The sequence below is a fragment of the Ctenocephalides felis genome, unplaced genomic scaffold (genome assembly GCF_003426905.1).
Source record: "Ctenocephalides felis isolate EL2017-DRISC unplaced genomic scaffold, ASM342690v1 CF-g0.4_SCAFFOLD_00845, whole genome shotgun sequence".
Taxonomy (NCBI): Eukaryota; Metazoa; Arthropoda; class Insecta; order Siphonaptera; family Pulicidae; genus Ctenocephalides; species Ctenocephalides felis.
In genome coordinates this window covers 14,668,903-14,688,269 of record NW_020536999.1, presented here as the reverse complement: position 1 = coordinate 14,688,269, position 19,367 = coordinate 14,668,903, and the positions used below count along the sequence as shown (strand labels likewise).

At 28.1% G+C, this 19,367-nt stretch overlaps 5 protein-coding genes across 6 annotated transcripts; all 5 read left to right on the top strand.

The window, feature by feature from the left end:
* Positions 1 to 901: 901 nt before the first annotated feature.
* LOC113378668 (RNA-binding protein 47-like) lies at positions 902 to 3,000 on the top strand. The gene is made up of 9 exons (XM_026619228.1): positions 902 to 943; positions 1,010 to 1,142; positions 1,272 to 1,461; positions 1,553 to 1,816; positions 1,884 to 1,956; positions 2,032 to 2,215; positions 2,277 to 2,334; positions 2,418 to 2,808; positions 2,875 to 3,000. The coding sequence occupies exons 1-9, from the start codon at positions 902 to 904 to the stop codon at positions 2,998 to 3,000; spliced, it is 1,461 nt and encodes a 486-aa protein (XP_026475013.1).
* Positions 3,001 to 3,596: 596 nt separating this feature from the next.
* On the top strand, positions 3,597 to 4,355 carry LOC113363308 (mediator of RNA polymerase II transcription subunit 9-like). 2 transcript variants are annotated; one of them, XM_026605804.1, is made up of 3 exons: positions 3,624 to 3,635; positions 3,749 to 3,877; positions 3,945 to 4,355. In XM_026605804.1, exons 2-3 carry the CDS (start codon positions 3,768 to 3,770, stop codon positions 4,189 to 4,191), a joined length of 357 nt encoding a protein of 118 aa, XP_026461589.1. In that variant the 5' UTR covers positions 3,624 to 3,635; positions 3,749 to 3,767; the 3' UTR covers positions 4,192 to 4,355. The 2 variants fall into 2 exon arrangements, 1 of the variants encoding a protein (XP_026461589.1); XR_003365883.1 differs by lacking the exon at positions 3,749 to 3,877 and having other exon boundaries at positions 3,597 to 3,748; positions 3,945 to 4,086.
* On the top strand, positions 4,187 to 4,495 carry LOC113363310 (uncharacterized protein NCBP2-AS2 homolog). Its single transcript, XM_026605805.1, has one exon. It carries the CDS (start codon positions 4,202 to 4,204, stop codon positions 4,457 to 4,459), a length of 258 nt encoding a protein of 85 aa, XP_026461590.1. The 5' UTR covers positions 4,187 to 4,201; the 3' UTR covers positions 4,460 to 4,495.
* A 3,134-nt stretch (positions 4,496 to 7,629) lies between these two features.
* On the top strand, positions 7,630 to 10,973 carry LOC113373246 (PAX3- and PAX7-binding protein 1-like). The gene is made up of 2 exons (XM_026613549.1): positions 7,630 to 10,259; positions 10,927 to 10,973. The coding sequence occupies exon 1, from the start codon at positions 7,803 to 7,805 to the stop codon at positions 10,221 to 10,223; it is 2,421 nt and encodes an 806-aa protein (XP_026469334.1). The 5' UTR covers positions 7,630 to 7,802; the 3' UTR covers positions 10,224 to 10,259; positions 10,927 to 10,973.
* Positions 10,974 to 11,177: 204 nt separating this feature from the next.
* LOC113378656 (peroxisomal biogenesis factor 3-like) lies at positions 11,178 to 12,206 on the top strand. The gene has a single exon (XM_026619217.1). It carries the CDS (start codon positions 11,178 to 11,180, stop codon positions 12,204 to 12,206), a length of 1,029 nt encoding a protein of 342 aa, XP_026475002.1.
* Positions 12,207 to 19,367: the final 7,161 nt, after the last annotated feature.

The following is a 19,367-nucleotide window of genomic DNA, read 5'->3' as shown; positions in this document are numbered from 1 at the left end:
AAATTGTTATCATTAATATTTTGATTTTAAAATTTTTTACTTATTTATTTTGGGCATTTTATGCGATTTATTCTATTGAGCAAATTATAGAGAGCAAAAAAGTTCTAGCCTTTCATTATTAAACATAACCATAACATAACACTGGCACTTTAGGTAGGATTGTTTTAATTTATTTTTTTATTTAGGATATCAAAAATTGCATCTTAAACTTTTCCTAATTGGCTATGTAAGGGCCGAATTGTATGTATGCATCTTTATGGGGGTTGTTTTAAAGGGAATATTTTAACATATTTCAGAAATATGATATTAAAGCAAGTTGTTTTATATGCTTTAATTCAACGTTAATTTCAAAACGATTAAATGTCTATAAATTGTAATATAATTATAATATACAAATAAGTGTATTCAAAACGCATTGTAAAAAACCACAGATCTTTGACAATTAGGTATTTTATTTATACCTTAATATATTTTATATATTATGGTATTTTTCATATATTATACATTTTTCAAAATAATTTATTAATATAGTATATATAATAAGTTTAAATAATAGAGCATGATTTTTTTGCGTTTTTATTCAAATTTGGCGCCTAAGTATATATGGAACCATCTTGGACACTCAGAAGTTGCATGTCAAATTCAGTTTAAGTTTTGATTGGCATTTGACTGTTCTGATATGAAATTCAAAAATGTTAATTAATCTCTATAAATTAGTTAATTAAGCTTTATAAATCATATTAAATTATAATTTTTTCTTGAATAGGTTAAATATTTAAACTATTCAAGTTTTCTTGTTTGTAACTATAACTATTTCAACATTTTCAAATTAAATTAAAAATTGTTAATTTATATTTATTATAGGAAAACTAAGTATATTGTATTGACCTCAATTATCATGATGTCTGCATCAGAGAATGAAAATAACAATTCTTGTTTACAAGTAAGTCCATTTCATTATTTTATATTTTTTTAACCTTTTAATACAAGCAAGCAAATTGCATTTCAGGATATCAATGACGATGATGTAACCACAAGACTCATTAACTTAATTAACAAAACTGGATGCCAGATTATTCAAAAAAATGGGCAGAGGTGTTTTGGACCGCCTCCTGATTGGACTGGACCAGAACCAGATAGAGGTAAAAAGTTTAAAATCATTTAATTATCGATTACCAATGAAGAATATTGTGTAATGGATGTATTGTTACTCTTGACAAAGATATAATATCATGTCACATAATTATGATAAGTGCAACATTTATTTACAGGTTGTGAAGTTTATTTTACAAATATACCGTGCACAGTTTTCGAAGATAAACTTGTTCCAATATTCAGCCAAGTTGGAAAGATTTATGAGTTAAGGCTTATGCTTAACTTTTCTGGATATAATAGGGGCTATGGGTTTGTGAAATTCTCATCTGAGGAAGAAGCTGATGAGGCTATTTTGAAATTAAATAGGTAAGGCTTAATAATGTCTCCACAGAACAAAATTGATATTGCATGACTAATGATTTCAAACAACCAGATAATAATATGTTCCATATATAAGGTATCCTTTTGTCGGTTGCAATGGTGGTATGAAAGTCATGAGATCTGCTGATAACAGGCGTTTGTTTTTGGGTCATATTCCACCGTTTGTGACTGCACCAGAAATATTCGATGAATTGGCAGCTCTTGCTGATGGTGTAGTTGAAGTCATATTACCACCTAATGATCGAGATCCTATGCTTAATCGTGGTTATGCATTTGTTGAATTTGAATCGCATAGAAAAGCTGCTATTGCTAGACGTAGCATGCTTCCTGGAGGTGTGCGGTGAGTTATCTAATAATTAATTTGTGACAATTTGGCAATTGTTATCATCTAATGCAAACAATTTCAGATTGTGGAACACATGTCTTTCAATTGGTTGGGCTCAACCTGAATACAATGTTAATAAGAAAATTATGTCCCAGGTTGTATTTTTTCTGAATCTTAATTTCTATTTTTTGTTGTTGTACACATTATATAATGATTATTATGATATCTAGGTGAAAGTTCTCTACTTCCAGAATTTGCCGCTTGAAATGACTGAATATGATCTTAAGAAATTAATTTTGCCTATACTTAATAATAATGAAACATTTTTAAATCGCTTAAGGAAAGTCAAATGTTATGCCTTTGCACATTTCGTCTCAAGAGAAGTTGCGCAAGAGGTACTAGAGAAACTTGATGGTGAGTAATATATTATTTTTGAAATATTATATACATTTATTAAAAAATTAATTGTTAACAGGTATCAGGGTTGCACAACGAATCATAAGAATAGAATGGGCTAAACCGGATTCTCCAAGGTAAATATTTTGTTTTGTTTCATTATATATTTTTATGTGCATATTACATAATTAGCACATTATTAGATCAAAATTGTTTTCAGACGTCAAGTAATAGCAGCAAAAAGACTTGAGCAGAAAACTTCTAAACAATTAACTTCACAATCAACAAACATATATTTGAACACAAATGGAAATAACACTTATGCAAATGATGATTATTTAATCAATGATATGACTAACTTGAGTTTGGAAAATCAGGCTATAACTGTTTTAGATAAGCTCAATTCTAACCACATAGATAAAAATCATCATATACATCAAGAATGGCAAAATTGGAATTGTATGGAACTCTACCAATTTTGTTTTAAATATCCTGAGAGCTTGCACACTTTACAAAAAATATTGACAACATGTCAATCGAAAAACTTATGTGTTCCTGAATTTAGATACATTTACCATCTAGATGGAAATAGATATATGTATAACTGCATGGTTAGTCTTATAACATAGTTTAAAATATTAAAGTAAATTTTAATATATGCAAAATTTATATTTTAGGGATATTTTCCAAAATACCAAGGATTAGACTCTTATTATGCAACAGGAGGGAACTGTTTTGATCTAGAATTTACTTTACTACAAGCTATGCAAGTAATGCTGAAATACTTGCAAAATAATCTATAACAAAATTTTTCTTCTTCACAATAAAAGCAAAACTTGAATATTTTAATGAGATATTTCTAATTTTTGCAAGATAGAATGAATTATTTTATTATTAAGAAATACTCATATTTACTATAATCGTATACTTATAATTATTATAATCGTACTCGTATATGTATTATGTATATTTTTATAGCATGATTTGAAGCAGTATGTTAACTTGACTTTTTAATAGACTTATGTATTTGATCTCATACTATTTTTATACTACATTTATATTAAAATATATATTACTTATATCACTCATAATCAATTGTTTTTATCTGCAAAAATGTAATGGGACTTTTTGCCCATTAAGCGCAAACTTTACGTTACATTAAGGATATTGTGTATGTATACTCCATGCAAAGGCTTTTTCTTAATAATTAAGTATAATTGTGTAATTTTTATTTGGAACGTTTTATGACAATCATTAATTATGGCGCTTAAAAAAAATCAAGTGAAAAGTAAATTATCAGTAAAAAAAAATTTGTATTTGAATTTCTAAAAATTGTTCGTTGTGATTGGCAACACTTGTTATATTACAATACGTACGAATTTCATGTCATTTAGAATCCGTGAGCTGTCGCCTATACTTTTTGACAAGTTTCGATTTGGTATGCATCTTATATATGTTTTTAAATTAATTGATTTAATTTAAGTATTGTAGCTAACATTTCAATTCGCTTCATTTAAAATAATTACTTGCTTATTAATGTCGTTTACAAAGGTTAGTTCTTGTACTTAATATGGAATCAATCTCATCTGAACTGACTGAACCACAAACAAATTCTAATTCATTTACCGTTGATCAAATAGAAATTGACATATTGCCCACTATATATGATATCATACGAAGGTTTGAACTTAACATTAATTATAAACAATCACCTTCATGAGATTTAATCCCTATTGTTTGATTTTAGTGTTGAAAGAGATCCACATGATAGCGCTGGCAAAACCAGAGAATCACAAGATTGCAGTGTGAAGGTATTAGACTTACAAAAGAAGTTAGAAAAAATTCGAAGTCAAGTTACTCAGCTACCTGGAATTGATTATAATAAAGAGGAACAACTTCAATATTTAGAAACACTTAGGAAACAATTAAAACTTAAGCAAGAGCTTTTGCACAAATACAGGACTATGTACACATTTGATTCAATGAAAATATAAATTGTTTAAAATGCCTCTGCGATCTCTCATGAATTATTTGCTGAATAACGAACGTTTAGTTCAGAAGTTGTCTGAATCTTATCCAGTTCGAAGAGCTGCGCAGTTAGCCATTTCGCTAATGTATAGATCAAAATCAATTTTAGGTGACAACACTGAGAAGCTGGCAAATAATCCAATACGAAAATTCTATTTTATTAAATCGTTCATAGACAATGTGAAGGAGGAATACAAAAAACTGCGTGAAATCAGTGATAAAAAACCAAAATAGAAATGAATTACTACTTTTCAATGTTAATAGTTATTTTTATAATGCATTAAATTATAAAACCTAGTGCAGGAACGAAGTACAGATGCAATATTAATTTCATTAATCTACTATTTAATATGTAGTCATTTTTAATATATTGTCTTTGATATATTATAGGCAGCAATAAAAGTATTGAATTGAAGAGTCGTTTTGTGTAGGTAATTGCAATTGATTGTATACTTAAATGCAGTTATATGTGGTGATATAATTTTTTCTTTGTTGGTCTATTTTATTCATTATTTATGAATATAATTTATTTATTTAAAGATTGAACAAATTGATATAATAATTCATTCACATTATCTTTGTTATATTGTACATAATATTTTTTTAAAAATAATACTTTTATATTTTCATGCTTTTTGATATTAAATTCAAAATCTCTTATTTTACTTTCTATATAACTATCTGTAATTATATTCGTATATATCATATCACATATACCATTCTTATCGTTTGATGTCTATTTTCAGAAATGTAAAATTAACACAATCAATTACTTTTTAAATTTAATAAGTTCTCTCTAGTCTTATGAAGAATTGGTGATATTGAAACTTTGCAAATTTTGATTGTTGATCATAACTGTTAACAGACAAGGATTTCTAATAAAAACTATTTACTCAAAGTTCAGATATATTTATTAACTTCTAGAGTATATATATATATATATATATATATATATATATATATATATTCATTTTTCTTTTAAATAGAAAATGTAGGTGGGCATAATATCATCCACTCTTTCATTATTTTGTTCAGATGCGTTTTCTGAGCATGCTCTGTATTACTATTTTATAATATCACATATCAAAGATATAGTATACCATTTTTCCTAATACAATGGATATTTTTCACGGGTTCATGTTATTTATATACCATCCTTTGTTCTTCTATAAGATATATAATCAGAAATGTTCTATTCATCGTCAGTTTTTATAAAACTCCTTGCGAGTAGTGTACAAGTTAATCAGGATGATTTTAATTCATACAGTAAGTATTATAATTGATAAGTTATTTTTGCTAGATATTATTGCAAAATATTTACTTATTTTTGTTAGTTCTGTACTTTTTTATATTTTATTCCTCCTTGTTTAGGCTCAGATCACCATATTATTGCTGCTAACTATAAATACAGAGATATCACCAAGTGATATGCAAAAACTAAAAAACGATTTTCTACACCGAAAGCATGATTTATTTCAAAAAGCCAATATAGTTTGTCTCCAAAATGATGTCTGTTTCGAATTCACTAAACATGTTGGGGTCACCAATAAAAAACAGTTGCATGATTCAAAAAATTCTCTTCAGGATTTGATTCACAGGAAACTCTACAATTCAGGAGAAAACAAAGATGCAATTAGTACGAGTATGGATAAGGTGATTTTATAGTATATTTTGAAATATTTGTTACATAAGAAGTAATTTTTGTTATTTGAATTTTTAAGGAAAAATCTGCAGATTTTTTGGATTCTGGATTGGTTTCTTCAAAGCGTACAACTTTCCGAACAGTACCCTGCAAATGCCGTACGAAGGTAAACAGAAGTTTTTTTTTATCAGAAACATATTTTTTTTATTAATTTTTATTTAGTATTTATTTTTTCAATATTTTTTATTAACAGACTATAAGACATGATTTGGGAATAGATTATTATCCCAGATATTTCACTTCCGAAATTTGTGATCAGCAGGAATGTTGGAGAGGAGCCCGATGTCGAGAGAAATTCTATGATGTAAGTTAGAAAAATTTACAAATTTATAATTATAATTATTCTATATATTGACTATAATGAACCCTTGACGCGATCTAGAAATTAACAAGCAGTAATTTTAGTAAACTTTTGAAAATAGTTCAGTCATTTAGTAGTTTAATTTCGTTAAACATTCGTAAAAAATCGTTAAAAAACTGATTTTTGACACAATTTTTTTAATATGGCAGCGGCAACGGCAAAAATTCGAGGTCGCAAAGTTGAATTCACATGAAAATCTATGAAATCAGCAATTTTCAAAACAGCTTTTTTTTGCACCAAATGATTGAGCTAAATACGTTTCCAATTGAATTTATATCTGAATTTAAACTCTTTTTAAGGTTTATTACATTAGATGAGTTATTAATTATTTTTAATTAATTTTTTTTTATTACAGGTTATAGTGCTCAAACGGAAATCCGGAAGAGATCGACAATCTGCGGACACAAGAATTCAAAAACCTCCACGATCTATTAGAAATACATGGATATCAAAATTTTTTAAAATTGCTGTCGGTTGCCATTGTACATTCTGCTAAATATTACTAAAAAAACAATTATTTTGATCTAATTTATTTAGTTAAAATGTATTTGTTTTTTTATAAAGTAAGAAAATGAAAACATTTATGATTATAAGTATCTGCCATTATACTTTATTAATGAAATTTATATTAAATATCATTTTTGAAAAATGTTGTTGTTTGTGTATGTTGTTTTATATTGATTTTGTCATCAAATATAAATAGAAGAGTATATGAAGGTGCAAAGAAACATCTCAAAGATCGACGAAATTTGATACTTTTGTCCCGAAATAAAGAACAATACAATTCGAAACAATGAGCGAGGGTTGTTTACAAATTATGCGAGCATTAACCCCGTCTATTTTTGCTATTAATACTTTAACGTTTCATATTTCACATTTATTTATTTATTTATGTAAGTTTATTAAAACAAATAATAAACGATTTAATGCAGATCATAACTCTCACTAATAATTAATTTGCAAACCTTGGAAAGGAGCACATCTTGATGCATTCGTGCTATTAATCTTACCTTCCATGCTTTTAATATATATTTTTAAATTATTTTTTTATTTTCAATTAAATTTTTTTGTACGACTTTAAAGCATATTCTTCAAATGTTCATTTGCTCAAATAATTGAAATAAAAAGCAATCAATAACTATTTTTATGTACGTTTCGACACTGTGTGCGTGCCGTCTTTCAGCACATTAAATAATCATAAGTGCTGTGTGTCGGTACCTTTAGATTTTAAGATATCGATATTTTTAAGTTTTCAACCTGATTATCAATGTTTTGTTTTCGTGTTGCACTTTGCTCTATGTCAATCCCGGTATATGTGTCATGTTTTGCTGTCAGTGATTATTTTACGGTAATATAGATTTTAGCGTTATTATTGTACTATATCCTAGTTTATTGTGTATATAATATAGGGTTACAGTATAGAAGTTATAATATTTTGTGTTAGGAGAACGTTATTATATATTGTTTTCCAGGAGCTCGGTAATAATCATTTTTCCATCAAAGAACCTTTAAACATGTCCATGTTTCGAAAACCAAAGAAAACTATCCAACGCCGTGTGTTTTCTGCCGTAGAAGATGAAGAAGAAAGTGATAACAAAGAGTTTTCAGAAAATGTTTCCACGAGTGAGCCTCCAACAGATTCGATAGGTGACTCAACCGAATGTCAATTTGAGAAAAGCAAGAAAAAGAAACATAAGTCAAAGGACAAAGTTAAAGATACAGGTAGAACACTTCTCAGTTTTGATGACGATGGGGAGGATAACGAAGAAGTTTTCAAAGTAAAAAAGTCATCTCACAGCAAAAAGGTTATGCGACAACTTGACCGAGAACGCAAACGTAAAAAGAAACATGTCATTCCTGAAGAACCCACTGGTGACCAGGTCGATGTTCAACAAGACGGCAGAATTAAGATACAAACAGATGACTTAGAGATCATTTTGAAACAGACTGAAATAAAAAACCCTAATTCTAATGATGAAATTTCAGATAAAGAATATTTGTCAGGAGACGAAGAATTTAATGAACCTAGACATCTATTTTCACACCCGTCTACTGTTAAAGATGCCTTGGAAAGAGGCAAAATTCCTGATGCTGCTATGATACATGCAGCTCGTAAAAGACGTCAAGAGGCCAGAGAGTTTGGTGATTTTGTTCCAATAACAACAAAAAGTAATAAAAGTCGTTTGGTACGAGAGGATGGAGATGGAGATGGTTCAGATGAGGATGAAGATAGGGTTGATATGTCTGTAAATGTTCAGAATAAAGATCGTGCAGAACGTTCTGAAAAGTTTTATGAAGCTCAGGATATGCTATATTCTAAGGAAAGTGATCCTGAACTTGATGAATGGGAAAATCAACAAATCAGGAAAGGAGTCACTGGTACTCAAATAGCTAATGCTCAACAAGAAACCTATCAATTTTATCTTCAAGCTCCAGCTGAAGAAGATTGCGGTCTGAAAACATCACAGTTAAGACAAGCTTACGCTAGTGCTGGTATTGCTCCAATCACAGAATCCAAATTACCATCATGCGAAGAAAGAACATTGCAAGAAATTGAAAACAATTTATTAAATCGCATTAAACAAGTGCGTGAAGCACATGCAGCACATGCACAAGATCTTACTCGCCTCTCAGAAGACATAATGAATTTGAAAATTGAAGGTAAAGTAGCTGAAAAGAAAATGCCTGAATATAAACGCCGATTTAAATTCTATCAGGAAATGCGTGCTTATATAGGAGATCTTGTTGAATGTCTAGACGAAAAACTTCCTTGCATTGTTAGTTGTGAGCAGAGATATTCAAAATATCAACAAAATGAAATGATGTTTCTTGTTGAGAGGAGGAGACAAGATGTATCAGATCAAGTAAGTGCTGATAAAGTACGGAATAATTCAGATGAAAAATTTATGCAAAGGTGCGCTGAACGCGAGGGCAGACGAGCTCGTAGACGAAGAGCGCGTGAAAAGTGCGGGATACAGCAATCTCATGTGGAAGGAATGTCCAGTGATGATGAGATTCCAGATCAGCGAGAATTGGAAAATCGACAACAATTAGAAATTATCCTCTCAGATGTTTCTCAAATATTTGCTGATGCTTGTAAAGAGTTTGCATCTTTGAAAAGTGTTTTGGAATGCTTTGAAGAATGGCTTCGGGAAGATCCAGAAACATATGAGGATTCTTATGTAACACTATGTATTCCTAAAGTTATAAGTCCTTATATAAGACTAGAATTAGTTGGTTGGAATCCACTTAAAAATACACATGATATAGAAAAAATGGAATGGTACAACATTCTGGCTTTGTTTGGATCACAAAGTGAAAACTCAGAAGTAGAACATAATGATCTCAATATGCTGATACCGATGGTTGTTGTTAAAATCATCTTGCCAAAACTTGTTGATATAATTGAATTATGGGATCCACTTTCATCTTCTCAAACATTAAAAGTTGTATCACTGATGACAAAACTTTGCAAGGACTATCCAAATCTTACTCCTTCTTGTAAAGCTTTAAATCGGGTCTTTGAGGTGATCATAGAACGAATAAAATGGGCTATAGATCACGATGTTTACATACCTTTAGTTCCAAAGCAAAATGAATTCTCTCAAAGGCAGTTTGCATCGGGAGTGAAACTGTTGCACAACATTTTGTCTTTTCAGGGAGTGATAGTTGATAGTAAACTAATGAATTTAGCATTTGATCTGCTATTGAATCGTTACTTAATTCCTATAATTCGTATTTGCAAGGCTGCAGATGCTGCAGAGAAATTGAAATGTGTTACTAATACTTTACCTCGAATATGGTTGCAGAGAACTGAGCTTGCTCAGTTCGAGCCTATTAAACAGTGTGCAACAAATGTAGCTCGGCAGCTGAGCAAATCTGAAACACAAGCTGTAGAAACTATAAATCATATAATGAAGACTCTAAATGTTTAAAATTTTTGTGACATGATCATCAAAATTTTTACTGCGGTTGGTATTTGTTATTCAGACTTTGTAGAGTATGTTATATGAAGGATTTTGAAATGTGTTTTGAGGCATGATTGTTGTTCCTCTTGCTCCAAAATTTATTAAGGATTCCAAATTTTATATATTATATTTATAAATGTACCATAATAGTAGTATTGATGTTACAGATATCAAAGGAATTGAATATTTCTTCTTGATTTTTCTTATTTTATTTAAGGGGTTATTCTGGTCACAGTTTTAAAGGCAAAGAAACAAAATCTCCCTTAAATGAATATAAATAAAATCAACATACTTGTTAACCAATTGTTACTGATTTTTATCATGTAATAATTGTGTTTGAAGAACTTCATGTAATTAAAATTAACATACATTCATTGACTGCTTGCATTTTTTTTACTTTTTTGCGTTGATGCTGGTACGCATACAACGACAGATCTCTATTCACATACACGAGGACTAATCACAATCGACCCGTATAGAAATGTTTTCATCGAGGGCCGTAACGCACTTCCGTTGCATTTGTACGGATTTACATCCTAGTCGCGCCTAAAGAAGTTTTACTTAAAAAATTAAGCTCATTATTTATATACCATATTGTCAATTATAGTTAGTGCTATTTGAATTATATTGCATTATTGCATACATATAATTTTTTTTTCTTTTGTTTCAGGTGTATGATAAGTTGTTTAATTTTATCAACATAGAATATCGACTGGCATCTAATGTTTGATACATTACAATTTTGACTCTAAATGGAAATCAGATATATTTATCTAATATACCTTTGATGTGAAAGTAATTCAGTTAAATAATTCTATATATTATAAGACTTCATAAATAAGTGTAGTAGATGTAAAGTTGTAGCAGCACTAAACTAACTCTGAATATCATAAATATTTTCAAAAACAATATCTTTTTAAAATGATTTCAAAAATTTCTCGCTTTTTTGTGCGCAATAAAAACAAACTAATAATCACTGGTTGTGTGGTTGGAGGTGCCATTCTGGCCACAAGATATGCTCATCGAAAGCTGCGTGCTTGGCAAGAGAAACAGAGTTTAGAGTTCATAGAACGAACCAAGCAGTCCCAACATTTTGATGGTACCGAACTCACTTGCAATCAAACTATTATGTCTTTAGCTCCTCAGTTATGTGAAGCAGTATGCAAATGTGTTATGACTGAAGACATAATAGTAGAACTAAAAACTAATCCAGACAACAAAGTTAAATTGTGGTCTGATTTGAAAATTCGTGCTTTTTCTAAAGTTGCAAGTTTAGTTTATACTTCTTCCGTATTTGTTGTAACATTGCGTGTTCAGTTGAGCTTACTAGGTGGCTATGTTTATAAAGATTCAAAAAATGGGACTTGCAATGTTGATCGTGACATGCAAGCGCGTTATTTGTCTTTATGCCATAATCTATTAGGAGAAGGTGTAAGAGGAATATGTAAAATTATTGAAGATAATGTGAGGGGAGTACTCGAAAACATACCCTTAACAAAAAAACTCAGTATATCAGACATTGAGCAAATATTTTGGTCAGTGCAGGCCGCTGTAGCAAAGGACCCGCGGAATCCTCTAGCTGATATAAGCAAATTTGTTCTTCCTACAACGGATATGAATTCACCTTTATTTTCAACCATGATAGCAGAGACTAGGGATCTTCTAGAGACAGAAGATGTAAAATCTTTATTGACTCTTGGAGTGAGTCAGGGATTTGCAACAATGATGGATCACATTGCTGAGAACTTTATACCTAAGGAGAAAATTGTTGAAGTTGAATTAAAAAATGAGTTTGTTAATATGAATAAATTACAAATACCAATGGCAAAGATGATACCCATTGTAAACGGTCTTGTAGGTAAAACCTCAGAAGTGTTAGTAGAGAAACTAATTGCTATTGATAGAATAAAGGTATTAGGGGCTAATGTTTATGAAACTTTTTGTCATTAAATACAACAAATGCAAATGTTTAATTATATTTTATTTTATTTATAAGGTGGGAAACTCTCAAATCTTTAATGTATGGGATTTAAATACACATGTATATAAATATATATGTTAACACATTTCAATATATATTTTTATATATATATATATATATATATATATATATATATATGCATATGTGTGTGTATTATTTTTTTGCTATGTTAATCAGCTGAAGTATTTTAATAGGTATTGAATAAGGAATAATGTACTTACTCTAGAATGTAAATTGTATTTTTAGTAAGTGACCTTATAAATGAAACATAAATCAACATTTATCCAATGTATATAAAACTGTAAATATTAAAAAAACTAATACTAAATTTGTCATTATACCAAATATATAAATAATGTTTTCATAATTACATTGTAAATGAATTACTATATAATTCTATTTGTATTGTAAACGTTGTCATGCTCAAGTTTGAAATGAATTATTTATTATAATTATTTTATGAATATACTTTGTAAAACACATGACATGCTCTTGTTTTGATACTTTGTATGTTAATAGAACAAATAATCGAAAAATAATAGTTATTTTATAAGCTTAATTGTTATATTTATATACTATAAAGCTAAAAGTTGAGTTTTTAATCCAAATCATAAGATTTTAATGAGTATTTTTAATTTATATAATTAATTAATCTAATAAAATCTAATTGATATAATTAAGTCAGAATGCGCCGATTACTTTTATAATTAAATGGTGGCATAAATTATTGGGTATTTGCTAGTAATTTCTTTTATTGATGCTTTTATGGTTAGCTGATGGAATTAATTTAATGAAAAATCTTTATGGTGGAAATTTTTGGGAGAAAATATTTTATTTATAATATTGTCGATGGAAAAAGGAAAGAATACAACGCAATATATTATCAATTGATATACATATATTGTTGTATTCTTTCCTGTTTTATATATTATTTTAATATATTTTCAATTTATTTAAAATGTATTATTTAAATGAGCCATGAACCGTGAAATTAACCATGAAGTTAGTCAATGAACCATAAAATTAAAAAAAAAACATCGTTAATTGAGTCATATTTTTAGGAAATATTTTGCTTTTTGAATTTATGAAAAATGAACATATTTTGAAGACAAAAAATTAAAAACCTCAATATTTTGTTCATAAATCTGCAAAACAATTATTTTTGTAATCCTAATCATATTTATTTCAAACATTCGATTTTATATTGTTGCATGTACTGTCAGTCTCTACATCAACGACCTGTCAAACATCTCACAGTTTGAAAGATCATCATTTACAATGACAATAAAATTATTATAAAATTCCAAATACCAATTATATATTAAATACAACACAATAGTTCTATTGTTAATTCTAAATCAAATCGTGTAAATAATTCAGTATCATTTTTCAAAGGGATGCTTTTCTTATATAACAGTTACATATGTACGAGCATGCGCGTTTTCAACCCCTCGCGAAATATATGGATTTTCCTTTAAGCATGTTGTTTTCCCCTTGCATTCATTGAGAAATGTGAAGAAAGGATAGTCGAAATGATTATTTTGTATTAAACAAAATAATTGTTAAATGTGAAATGTGAAAAGTGTGTGAAGAATGAGAAAATTCTGGAATTGCAGTCAGGTGTGAATTCAAGTGCAATGTTGGTTTTAGTGAACTTTGGAAATGCAATAAATAGTCATAAATTTTGCATTTGTTTTGTACTGTAAACTTAAATACATTTTTTAATAATTTTTCATATAAATAGGACAATATATAATTTGTTACTGTGTGTTTCACAACCTAAAAAGATATGAATCAACGTGCATCGAGGTACATGTAGTACCGGCACTTAGTTTTTTATGTTATTTATTGTGAACAGTGATAAGATAAAAAAATTTATGTTTACTCTTAAAATTGAACTTTTTTTATTTGATTAAAAGTGTCAGTGAGATGATTTGGGTCGAAGGTGTTGTCAAAAATAAAAGAATTGTGAGCGTGTCAAATACAAAGTACAGCTGAGATGTGCACTTGAACAGGTAAATAATATTAATTTATTTATTATTGAAACATGCGTATTGAAATTGTTATTAAAAAACAATATCGTACTGTTATTTTACGATATTGTTTAATAAAAAAACTAATATGTCAAATTGTACCAACCGTATGAAATTTTGTAAGTGGGCGAAAAGGATATCAATTGTTTTGTTTGTATTGGATATATTTGTTTGTTTTGATTAGTTTTGGATAAAAATCGACCGGGTGGTTTCTTCGTAGTTATAATTACAATTTATATAAATTGTCATATTTTTTTCCCGAAATAAATATCCTAAAATGTCATAGTCCTACGAAAAGTAGGGCTGTAGGGGACTCAAAGCCATATGAGAAAAGAACAATAATGGGTTCGATTCTATAATTTTTAACTTTCGTGAAAGAGATGTGTGTTTTCACCAAAAAATCCGATTAGTTAATTTCACGTTTTCTTTATTCTCAATCCAAATTAACCCTTTCGACTCGGATGCCGCCGCTACGGCGGCAAAATACGTATTAATTCCTAAATTAACGAATGGAAAGGGTTAAATCAAATTTGGAGAACGTATGTGTGTATGTGAGCCGATTTTTGACCTTCGTCGACATTTTCTCAAAAACAGCTGAACCGATTTCAAAATTTATGGGGAAATTCTGCCGTAACAGAACTCATAAAATAGCGTTGTCATGGCAACTTATTCTTGGTATTAAAAATTATGAAATGTTTATCTATTTGCTGTGCGCTCTGGCGTATTTTACATATAAACAAGCAAGGGAGAATGTTATGATAACTGCATCATCGAAGATTCTGTTACCATAAGATTCTTTCTTGCTTGTTTATATGTAAAATAAGAACAAGCATTATAGAACGTTGCCATGACAACGCGATTTTATGAGCTCTGCTACGACAGAATTACCATTATAGGCCATTGATGTTACTCGATAAAGACTTGCGTTTGTCAGTTTTGTACAACTATCGGCCAAGACGTTTCTTTGTAATTATCAGAAAAGTGAGAAGTTTTTGTCCACTTTTTAGCTCACAATTTTAAATCGCATTTAAAAATTCAGCATCCATTTGAAAGATGCTGGTTTTTGGTAAAGATTGGCCGGGCAACTTCTTCGTAATTGTTTTTGGAAAATAATTTCTTTGATTATTTCGATGAAACTTTGTATGGCAGTACATTTCGCAGTATGAAATAACATACAAAATATTATAGGCCTACGATAAGCGATTGAATTATAAAAATTCATGAAAGTTTGGAATAGCGCCACGCGCTTGAACGATTCTAATTGGAATCTATGCTGAAAAAGTATGCACAATCTGCTTTTCGTGTGCAGCTACATTAAAAAACATTTTTAAAATACGAAATAAATGAAATGAAACGTGTTTAACAATTTAATTTAATTTATACAAGATCAATCAATTGGATATCAATTAGAAATCACATTGATTATTGTTTATTGCAATAAACAGTTAAACATTTTATCTAAATACGAAATCGTAGCTGAATCTCCTAATTCTTATCTTTTAAGTATACGTATTGGGAAGTTCATGAGACTTGCCTCAAGGCAAAATGTTACTCACAACTTATTTAGTAATAATCTTTATAATATTTGTCCTAGCATTAAGCCAATGTTATATTACCGTTAGATATTTGCATTCTAAATAAGACTACAGTTCAACGCAAATCACTAAATATATTCTTTTTTTTCTTATAAATTACAATGTCTATATAGGAAGAATAACATTGAAATTTAAAAGGAAAACCCAGTGGTTCACCTTTTATTATTGTACTAAATTATGTCTAAATTAAGTTCTGGTATTATAAAAAAACTCAAATGACTAAATATGTTTGTTAAATGTTTCGAACTAAAATTGTTATAATGTTATAATTGATGGTGCATTTATTGTCTATAAATTTCTTATAAGTTGTGAGTTTCATTTGAATTTCTTTTTTTTGTATATTTGTTCAAAAAGAAAATGGCTATATACTATCTATAATAACACATATAATCCATTGATCATAAATGAAATATAATGTGAACAAAAATAGGCGGTTTTCCATTTTGTTTTAAATTTTGTATTACGTTCAAAAAGAAAATGGCGCACCGACCACATACATTTTTTGCTTTATACGAAAAAATGTTCACACAAGTTATTTATCATTTATGTTTGCTAATATCATTATTATCTTTATATATTTATTCATATTTATATTTACTTGGCAAATCGCATTAACTCACCGATAAGTATGCATAATAAACTTAATTATTAGGAATTAAATTTCAGCTATTTAGGTAATATTCAATTATTAGTAAGAAAATGCGATAATCAATTGATGTCTTTCAAACATACTTATAATATCTATATTTGTATAAAATGATTTAATTTGTTCAACAGATTTTATTTAATTTATTTTTAGTTTTTCTAAAAATTTAGCTATAAATTGTTTTTATTGTAGCTACCTACAAAACACAAGTTGTATATATTTTCTAGGCATAGATTTTGATTAGAATCCCTTAAACGCGCGGTTAAATTCCAAGCGTTGGTTAATTTTTACATTTTAACCATCTATAATAATATTTAATATGTTAATTTATATTTTAATATGTTATTTCAGACTATTAAATCCAACTTCAGACAAATTTTCGTCAAAATTGACAAAATTTATAAAACTTATTTTTTTTCAATGTAATTACGAAGAAACGGCCAGGCCAATCTTTACCAAAAACTAATTAACGCGATTCCCAATCAATACATTTCGAATAGTTTTTGAATTTTTAACATCGGTTCAAGATTGTGGGCTAAAACAAGGACTAAAAATTTTACATTTTTCTGCTAATTACAAAGAAATGGCTTGGTCGATCGTCACAACATAAACATATAAACGATAGACCTTGTCGAGTTACATCGAATGGTTTTAAACTCTTAAAATCGGTTTAGCCGTTTTTGATAAAACGTCGATGAAAGGTAAAAAATATTCACATTCTTGTACCAAACATGGTCTCATTCGATTCAGAATGACTTGAAACGTCGAGAAAACATAAAATTAGCAAACCCAGTTTTTTGTCAAAAACTTCTTCGGGGTGTTAAAAATTGGATTACAAGCTCAACTTTATTTTTACTGTAATTTGTAATTTTACCAGTTTATTAATATAATCCACAAATACAAGGTCGAAAACCTCTGTACGAACAACAAATAAAGATATTACCGTTCGAAAGTGATTTATTTTCTGAAATAATCATAACACCGAACTCAGTACAAATATTAGTTAGTTAGTCATTTAAAATTACTCGACAAAAATCGTCAGTGTGTTAATTAAAGCAATTTCAATGCGTTCAGTTGTAAAAAAACAACCGGGATTGTTAAATATAGAGTTTTACGTAATATTGTTGTAAATAATTTAAATAATGACCTAAAAAATAATTGTTAGTGCTAAATATTATTTGAAAAATGTTTTTTTGAATATAATTATAAAAATATTATGGGTGCATTTTAAATTCATCGTGGTGAATAATGAATGTTGATAAAATGGCAAAATTTAAAATTAAAGTATAATAATCAAAAAAAAATTTTTTCTGTATTTATTATTATAAATCATGGTGCCATCAAATGGTTTAATTATTTTGTGATCCTTTAATTTGAATTAAAATTCAGCATGGTTAGATTTTTGTATCTATTTGTTTTTTAAAATTAGTCGTTCTTTAATATATTCTCTATATAATTAGATTTTTATTTTCAAACTTAAAGTGTTAAAAATTAAGTCGTTAATTTCGAAAAAAAATTATTTAATTTATTGTTAAGTTTAATGAGTTTTTGTAGTCAGTTTTTTCTTTAAATTAATACATAAAAAGTTAGATTATCATTTTCAACCTTAAGGGTGCATAAGTATTAATGAAATAAATTTTTGATTTTATTTTTTATTTACTCTATTATTTTTTAATTATCACAATAAATTTTAATTTCTTAAAATTATTTTATATAATCAAATATTATCTAATTCAATAAATTATATTACAAAAATTTTTTTAATGATAATATTTTTATCAATAGGAGGTTTACCCCATTTTTAGGATTTTTCCCCACTAGACAACTAGAATCCAATCAGAATCTATCAGATAAACTTAGAATTTTACGTATTTCTTGCTTTAATTAAATAAAGATCAAATCAAAATCTTACATATTTTTTGTTTCTTATACAAAATATATTGGTCATAAATTGGTTTTTAGAAAATTTTATAGAATTATTAAAAATTTGATTTTTTTTTTTTCAGAATTATCAATTAGTTGTAATAGTAATTGAATATTTAATATTTCTACAAGTAATTCTAAAAACTAATATATTTTGTATAAAAAGCAATAAATATTTAGAATTCTAAGTTGATCTTTATTTTAAAATCTTAAAGCAAAAAATATGTATGATTCTAAGTTGATCGGATAGATTCTGATTGGATTCCATTTGTCTTTTATGCCTAATATTTTTGTTTTTGTATATATTTACAGGAAGTATTTAAAATTCAATTTTTGAGTTTTGGAATAATGCACATTTAAATTTAAAAATATAAATCTATTCACTTTGTATTAATTTGAATAAGACCGATTTTGAATATTTATATTATTAAATATATTAAATCTAGTGATATTTTAAAATAATTAGTGGTGCGTCGCATCGTGCCAAACTATTGCTGGAACTTCCTGTAACAAAAATTAAAATTTTTAAAAGCGAATAATTTTTTTTAGAACTCTGAAAAAATCCATTTTTGAGATTTTTTAAATTTTGAAAAAATTGACCTTTTTGGAAAATTGATTTTTTTATACTTTGAAATATTTTGGAAATTTTTAACTCTTTTTAAAGCAATTTCGATTCGTTAGCTACGTAGAAACAAAATATCGAAGCGCGTGGGCGCTGCGTTGCAGTATAGCGGATAAGTATCATATCACTGCCGAATGGCCATTTTTTTAAACTTTTTAATTCGATCTCCGAAATCGCTAAACCTGCCTTCCCAAACATTTCTTCATCTTGTCAATAAAATAATATTTTTTTTTAAATTATTAAAATCGCACGCTCTGTTCTCTTAAAAACTGAGTTATCATTTTTGCAATTTTTGCCCCGTATCTTCGGAA

Bases quoted from the DNA above. Each gene is read 5' to 3' on its own strand.
- LOC113378668 (XM_026619228.1), top strand. From the start codon at position 902: ATGTCTGCATCAGAGAATGAAAATAACAATTCTTGTTTACAA. The intron at 1,143-1,271 runs GTAAAAAGTTTA...ATTTATTTACAG, and splicing joins TGGACCAGAACCAGATAGAG to GTTGTGAAGTTTATTTTACA. The intron at 1,462-1,552 runs GTAAGGCTTAAT...TCCATATATAAG, and splicing joins GCTATTTTGAAATTAAATAG to GTATCCTTTTGTCGGTTGCA.
- LOC113363308 (XM_026605804.1), top strand. From the start codon at position 3,768: ATGGAATCAATCTCATCTGAACTGACTGAACCACAAACAAATTCTAAT. The intron at 3,878-3,944 runs GTTTGAACTTAA...GTTTGATTTTAG, and splicing joins ATATATGATATCATACGAAG to TGTTGAAAGAGATCCACATG.
- LOC113363310 (XM_026605805.1), top strand. From the start codon at position 4,202: ATGCCTCTGCGATCTCTCATGAATTATTTGCTGAATAACGAACGTTTA.
- LOC113373246 (XM_026613549.1), top strand. From the start codon at position 7,803: ATGTCCATGTTTCGAAAACCAAAGAAAACTATCCAACGCCGTGTGTTT.
- LOC113378656 (XM_026619217.1), top strand. From the start codon at position 11,178: ATGATTTCAAAAATTTCTCGCTTTTTTGTGCGCAATAAAAACAAACTA.